This window comes from Echiichthys vipera (genome assembly GCF_963691815.1).
Source record: "Echiichthys vipera genome assembly, chromosome: 8".
Classification (NCBI taxonomy): domain Eukaryota; kingdom Metazoa; phylum Chordata; class Actinopteri; order Perciformes; family Trachinidae; genus Echiichthys; species Echiichthys vipera.
Genome location: NC_139833.1, coordinates 9,764,983 through 9,772,223, shown reverse-complemented (window position 1 = coordinate 9,772,223; position 7,241 = coordinate 9,764,983). Strand labels below are relative to the sequence as shown.

At 40.7% G+C, this 7,241-nt stretch overlaps 1 protein-coding gene across 1 annotated transcript; it reads right to left on the bottom strand.

Annotated features, from left to right (window-relative positions):
* Positions 1-252: 252 nt before the first annotated feature.
* On the bottom strand, positions 253-7,009 carry zc3h12aa (zinc finger CCCH-type containing 12Aa). The gene is made up of 6 exons (XM_083918923.1): positions 6,948-7,009; positions 5,721-6,169; positions 4,999-5,138; positions 2,291-2,525; positions 1,996-2,102; positions 253-1,881 (listed from the first exon to the last, which is right to left on the bottom strand). Exons 2-6 carry the CDS (start codon positions 6,092-6,094, stop codon positions 845-847), a joined length of 1,893 nt encoding a protein of 630 aa, XP_083775049.1. The 5' UTR covers positions 6,095-6,169; positions 6,948-7,009; the 3' UTR covers positions 253-844.
* Between the last annotated feature and the right edge of the window lie 232 nt (positions 7,010-7,241).

Sequence of the window (7,241 nt, the reverse complement as noted above, 5' to 3'; positions counted from 1 at the left end):
TGGTACAGCAGTTAACACACATCATATCTGACACGTTTCTTTTTTATTTTTAATAAATGGCTTTTCATAGACATGCCTACTTTTCTTTCATCATCATCATCTTTCAGTGATTTTCTAAGAGAACATAAATCTGCATGTTCATGAGAACTAAATTCCATATTTTACTGTCATTTTTCAAGCGCACAGTGACCCAAATACACATGTAGCATTACAACATTACTTCTGAGAACATTTCATTAAACTGACGCCGATTTACAGGAAAGGGTGATGACACGTCAGCAAATTCCATTCCCTAGCGCCAACGTCTTCCTCCTAGTTTCCTTGGATTGACTGGATTACTGGATTGACACCAACTGCAGGCCACAACATATTGAAATGTACAGTATATTGTAGCTACACCTTACAAAGATCATGTTGCAAGCTGTAAAAGAAATAAGTAATACCATATACATATCAATTTCTTATTGCATGAGAACTTATTGTAGGAAAAAGATTAAAATATATTACATTTGACATAATATGCATCAACAGTCAAAACTCTAGAAACTAAGCCATAACTACTTTTGGTCTAGAGGTACTTTTCATCCAAAACTTTGGGTGACAAGATCAAATTTGACTACAATGTCATACAAATGCATATAACAGATTGTATTAACTCTTCATAAATAAGAAGGTAAATTGCACTTCTGTAATGGCACATTACACAGTATGAAAAAATTTCAAATTACTCAACTACAGACACTATAAAAGCTTCGCAAGAGATTCCTTTTTTTGCTACAATAGAGGTTGACACGAGTATCATGTGACTGAAGTTGCAAAGGGAACAAAACCATTAGGAGAACTATCAGAACATCCCTCTCTGAGCCTTCAGGTTGAGGATCTCAGCAGCCAGTTTCTCCGCATTCATCACATGTGGAAACATTTCCATGACGGTATCCACCTGATGCGGGTTGAAGATGGCTTGCAGTTTCTTGCGGAGTTCTACCCTTTGAGGGTTGAACGCAGCAGAGGATGACTGTTGTTGGCCCCAGGAGTGGTACTGATGGCCTTTATAAGAACAGTTTTGGGAGGGTGAGGAATGGACTGAAGAGGAGACACTACATGTCCTGGCTTGGGGCAGCCCCTGGAAGGGATCTGACCAGTAGTTATGCTGATGATGTGGGGCTCCAGTGTAATGGAGATGGCTGGAAAGGCTGTTTTGCTGTGGCACACCAGGTGGGAACATGTGAGGAGGGTAGCTGTCGTATTTGGATTGACCCTTGGAGTCCGTGTTTCCATGATGATGCTGGTGGGTTGTTGAGGGCATTGCATGGGAACAACACCTGCAAGACTGGCTGGTGGTACTTTTCTCTAAATGCACTGGGGCAAGTCTGGGTCCAGCGAGGGCACTTTGCTGCTGAGGTTTGAGCCTGTGGGAGTTGCTGAGGCAATGTGAAAAGTCAGAGTACTGATTCTCATAAGAGCCAAAGCCAGAATCCAGGTACTCGTGGGATATGTTGGCATAGTAATGATTGGGCATGGAGTGCAGCCCAGGCCAATCTTTGTTACACTGGCTTCCTGTTACAGGACAAGGCATCTGACTTGGACTTTTTCTAGGATCCTCCCTGTATAGAAGTGTATTTTCACAGAGCCGACCAGGGTGTGAGGAACTTTTCTGGTCTCTTATCTGCTCGGCCTTAGAGTCTTTGGAATGAAGAAATGCATTGTGAGCAGGCTCAGGTTCAGTCTGAAGCTGTCTAGGTGATAACCTGGTATTTCTCTCTTCTCTTACAGTAGAAATCTGGGCTTTCTCTCTCAATTCATCAGCTAAGGACAGGTAAGACTGGTTTGACCTCTCTGGATGGTAGAACTTGCATTTGATGCCATAAGTGCACTTTTTGTCTGAGGAAAACAAATATGGACACACAAAGGTTATAGGTAATCTCATTTGGAACAAGCTTACATCCTTGTCCAAAACCTCTAAAGGAATAAAGCTTTGTGCTAATAATATCTCACCATATGGACAGAGCTGTCTCTTTTGTTCCGTAGGCAGAGGCTTTTTCCGAAGGAAGTTGTCAAGACTGGGACCATGGCGACCCAGAGGATCATCTGGGGGCATGAACCTGCACAAAAAAACCACCACAGAAATTAAACAGATTTTTTAATTTACCTGACAAATCAGCTGGGTGCTGCATAATTATGTCTCCCTGATTACACTCTGAAGACGCAATATGTCCTCTAGAATCATTATACAGCATTCAAATGTGAAACCTCACATGCACAGGCAAAAAAAAACTGTCTAATTGCTTACTTGTCATTCACAAAGGAGAACATGAGGAGCCTCTCCTCAATGCATTTCTTCCACTCAGGTCTTTCTCCTTGGAGGTCACGGTAGGTGTCATTGGATACGACTACTCCATCAGACTCATAAGCCAGCTTGACGATAAAGCGGTCGTCGTAGCAAACCACTCTCTTACCACCAACACGACGCGATGGAGTGAAGACCACTATTTTCTGTTTTTCAAGCTCAATCAGGATGTGTTGATCTGAAAGTGCAAACAATCATGAGTCAGATGGCTGTGGAGAGATAGTGAAGAGGAGGTACTTGTATTACCCTTTTAGTCGAAAGTTGTGTATAAAGTGAAAAGCTTTGTTATGTAACATGACAAACAATTGTCATGATCCACAATCACACATATCAGATACAAAAAACACCAAACAATTTACAAAATCCCCAGAAATCAATTATAGAAAACAAGAAATTAGACATCACCTGTACAGACATCTCTAATATATGCGTCATATCATATTACTCTACCAGCAATATGAATAAAAATCCCAGTACACACACTGTACAGGTGCTTTTTATGCAAATTAGATATGAAATGAACCATGAAAAGAGGCCAGGGTACATGAAAGCTGGATGTGTGTATGGCTGCGCCACTGACTTGCAGACAATACACACGCAAACACTTAAAGGCGTTTTTCTAACTAAGTGCCTCTTTAGGTTAACTGTCTTCACTTGACCTCTTAACTGTCAACAGTTAACTATACTCTACAAGTATAATAGGTGTGGAAGAAAAAACACAACTTTACTTCCTGATGGGGCTTTTCCCAGCTGACTTTTACTTCCTTGTTTGCAGATTGAAAATAGAACCTTTGGATTGCTCCACCCAGAGTGTACAGTTTCTAAATCATGAGAGCCACAAGCTGATGATGCATCAGTTTTTTTTATTTTATATAGTTGTTGTTGGAAGCACAGCTTGAAAAAATGACTCTGAGAATGAGCCACATAACACTATTCTGTTTGTGTACAGGACAAGGGAAAGATCATGTATTTATAAAGAGAAAGGCAGTGGGAGTGAGAGGGACGGTAGGAGAGGAGTACTAACTGGAGAGCTGTATTTGTTTTGGTTTCGAGTTCAAATATTAACAATCTTTCTCCAGAATCGCAGACTCCACCTTTAAGACTGAATGAAGGGCAGCTTCTCTACACAAAGAGATGGTGTAGTGTAGCTATGATGTTAATCTGAATTGTTCAAACACACCCAAAAACGTTAGTGACTCAACATGTCTGTCTCAGAGATGATCACACAGCACCCAAAGGCAAACTATTACAGAAAATAATTCTGGCTATATACAGAAAAGTTACTTGGTAGCCAATTGGGTAAACCGCTGTTTCACAATCTTAACGGTTGAACCATGGCTTTGGCATGAGTTCAGTAGTTCTGCCTCGGACAACATTGCAACAGAATCTCATGGCTACTGTGGGACTGAACCACATATAAAGGAATATGCATACCTTCAGCTACAGTTTCAGAGGAGATTTAAGTGGTAGAAAAGCTCTATAAAGGAAACAATGTCTTCAGGGACAAAGCAAAAGAAGCACTGATTCCTGGCTAAATAAATGAAGAGTTCAGTATTTTGGAAAATGCACTTAGCACACAGCTAAAGCTCACTATTTAACACTTTAAATCTTGTTTGTTTCATATAACAAAAACAAAAACAAAGTGGAAATGACAATTAATATACGTTTATGTAGTGAACTATTTACATGAAGTTAGCCAAGAAATACAGAAAGGAGAAAACCCTTGTAAAATGGCTAATTGATGTTATTGCACTTTGTTTTTTTTGCCCATTAGTAGTTTTGTTCTGTTTCCAGTCTTTGTACTAAGCTACGCTAACCGACGGTTAGCGGTTCTCACCATGGAGTATTTCTGTTATCAGTGAAAATCACGTTAGACTGGACTGCTTCTATAATGGCTTGGAGTTGATGGCAGTGACTGGCACACACTTCAAAATATTAATATCTGCGTCAAGTGCATCTGACGTAAGCAGAAACATAAATGACTAGTGCAATGTTAGCGATGTTGGCATCCAGTCCAGTCGAAGGGGATTTCACTCTTTTGTAAGGTGTTGTCTGCTAGGAAGCTGCAGAGACATTGATTCTTTTGGTTTCATCTTTATCGTCTCCATACTGAATCACCATTGTCACTGTGTAAATCAGCTGCTTTCAGCAATGGAGCCTGAGAGTGCCTTTGTCAACTCAGCCGTACTGCAAAGTATGCCACTTATTAAAAGCTTATTTAAAGACTGCAAAAGGCACAACGACTTTTTCATACTAGTTAGTAAGATAATAGGCTGTTGAGCTACTTACCTTATGAGCAGTAAACAGTTCGGAATAGCAAAAAGTGCATTTGAACGGCGGTCTGTCCGCTACGCGTAAATCAGTGACTACAAATCTTTTGTACTGAACCGCACGAAATAAGTCGAATCAGCAAAGTGATTTTTGATTTACAACCCTATCTTTTGTATTCCCAGGGTTGAGGCTGTTAACTTACAAGTTAAGCTAGTTAGCCTGCAAGGTTGTCAAGAAGGATTATAAAATAGGTTATCTTTTACTTGGTTATTGTTTAGCCAATGAGATTGTTTCCGCTTTGACTGTATGTGAGGCTAAATGAATACTCTGCTTGATGAGTACCATCCGTCCACTTGATCATACACTTCTTGTATGCTCACCTGTTATGGGGGAATCAGGTCTGGGCTGCTCTTTGCGCCAAGTGGGAACAAACACAGTGATGGTATTATGACCTCTGTCCAGAAAAAAGTTCACTGCAAGCTGGATGCCTCTACATGAGAACACTTCCTTGTTGCCATGGCTGTAAAAAGGAGCAGGGAAAAGGATAAAAATGAAAGGGAGAAGTACAGTTTATCTGTGTAAACACCACACACCTTTGGATGTTACCTCAGGCTATTAGTCATCCTGTTTTACACTTTTACACAGATTTTGAGGTGTGTGCCTAGGATTTGCATATTGTAGCAGTAGCCTTTACTAAAACATGCACAGGCAAGGGTGGTGAACGCCCCCCTTTTTAAAGTGACTCGACGATGGATGTTTCAAGGTCAGAGTTGAATGACAACACGACAATGAGTAATTGCAGTTTGGACACGTAATTTCACAGGCACTTTACTTTTATCTTTTTCCTTAAGGTAGACAACACCTGCTTTTGGTTGTCACTTTTTTATGCTTGTTCATGGGGGGAATGTTGGGTCTCTGTAAAGAGTGACCTGGACCTGACTGCATAGTGTCCTGAAAGAAGTTATGTTATGATTTGACACTATAAATAAAATGTAATTGAATTTGTGTACTGGAGCAAAACATGGCTATGGAAACTACGAGAAGTTAATCATCTATGATCCCATGAAAGAGATAAAAAAAGGACTTGAAGATTCAAGATTACCTCATGGCAACATTGCTCCCATCAATAACAATAGACCTCAATTCTGTGTCTGTATTCTTCCGGTCCCCCAGTTGTGGTATGATTCTGCAGGGTCCAAGAGTCCAGCTGGGAGGAAGCAACGGATCCTTTTGTTCTGTGCTCCTCTCATAACTTTCAGAACCGGACAGGCAGGGTGCAGCATCAGTCCTGCTCAGAACCAGCTCTCCCAGCACCGAGTTAGTGTCTGTGCTCAGGCCCAGTTTCCTCAGAGCAGCCTTTGCCTCTGATGAGGAGTAACCCAGTTTCCTGAAGAAGTCCACTCTGAGTTGGAGCTCCTCGCTGTCTGGTTCGAGCAGGTCCGGCGCTGAGCTCTGGCTGGAAAGTGCCTGATCCATCCTGAAGCATCTGGGCCTCCTTTCAGCAGCATAGACAACGTGTATCACAGCTTCAGGGCGATATTCATCGACTGACTGAAGGGAAATGATATTTAATTAGGAATACATGTTTATATGACAGAAAATCAACATCCAGTTTTCCCTTTTGCGCTAGAAAAAATATCTTATTCTACATGTCTCACAGAACCTTATCTATTCTGAAACTAACTTAACTGAGTTAACTATTCATACCTTCATACCATACATTTTAATGATTGAAACACTTCATCAAATCGAAATAATCTAGCTTAATCATTTTGTACACGTTTACTTGATTAATAAAAAAAAACAGGCAGATTAAACTATAATTAAAATGATCCTTATAGTTCAAACTTGTATTTATTTTAATTACATTTACAAACTAAAGCCTATTTAGCAATAACTGATATTCTATTTTAATATTTCCTTGACATATGTACCATTGTTAACATTTGATTTATATGACAAATTGGAAAGGTTTAATTGTAGGCTATGTTGGAATCGTCAAATCTGATAATCAGGAGTTCAAATCAATAAATATAATAATAAAAAATAATAAAACGAGTCGCCTACCACAGTATCAGGTATTATACTAAAGTCTACTCATTATCAGCCTCAATAAATACAGCTGGACACAGCAGGAAGAGACGCAGCGCCGCTTTAAGTGATCTTACTTTATAGGCTATAAACGTCCCTCTGCGGTAGAAGTCACACCGAATGTGTTACATCTACCTGACTCAGATGAAAAGTTTCCAACGGGACATTTCCACTGCTAACCGGTAGGTAACAGCTCCGTCCTCGTAAATCACACCGCAGAGGCGAACCGACAACTTACCCTCACTTCTCGTCGCTTTCTCCGCGTGTCCCGTTTGTCAGCAGAAGTTAACTTCACACTCCCGTTAATGTTTCAACTTACAGTAACTTTGACACGGTTCTGACTCCACGGCGCCTCCCCCTTCTCCCTGATTTCGTCCCCTTTCCTCCTCCCGCCGACGGAGGCATGCTGAGCCTTGAGAGATTTGCATAAATCAGAGATAAGATAAGGTGTTCGTTTTCCTATGGCTGTCTGTCACGCTGTAGTACACCACTTTTTTTTATTCCATACCCTGTGTGCGTTTGTGTGTCCGTG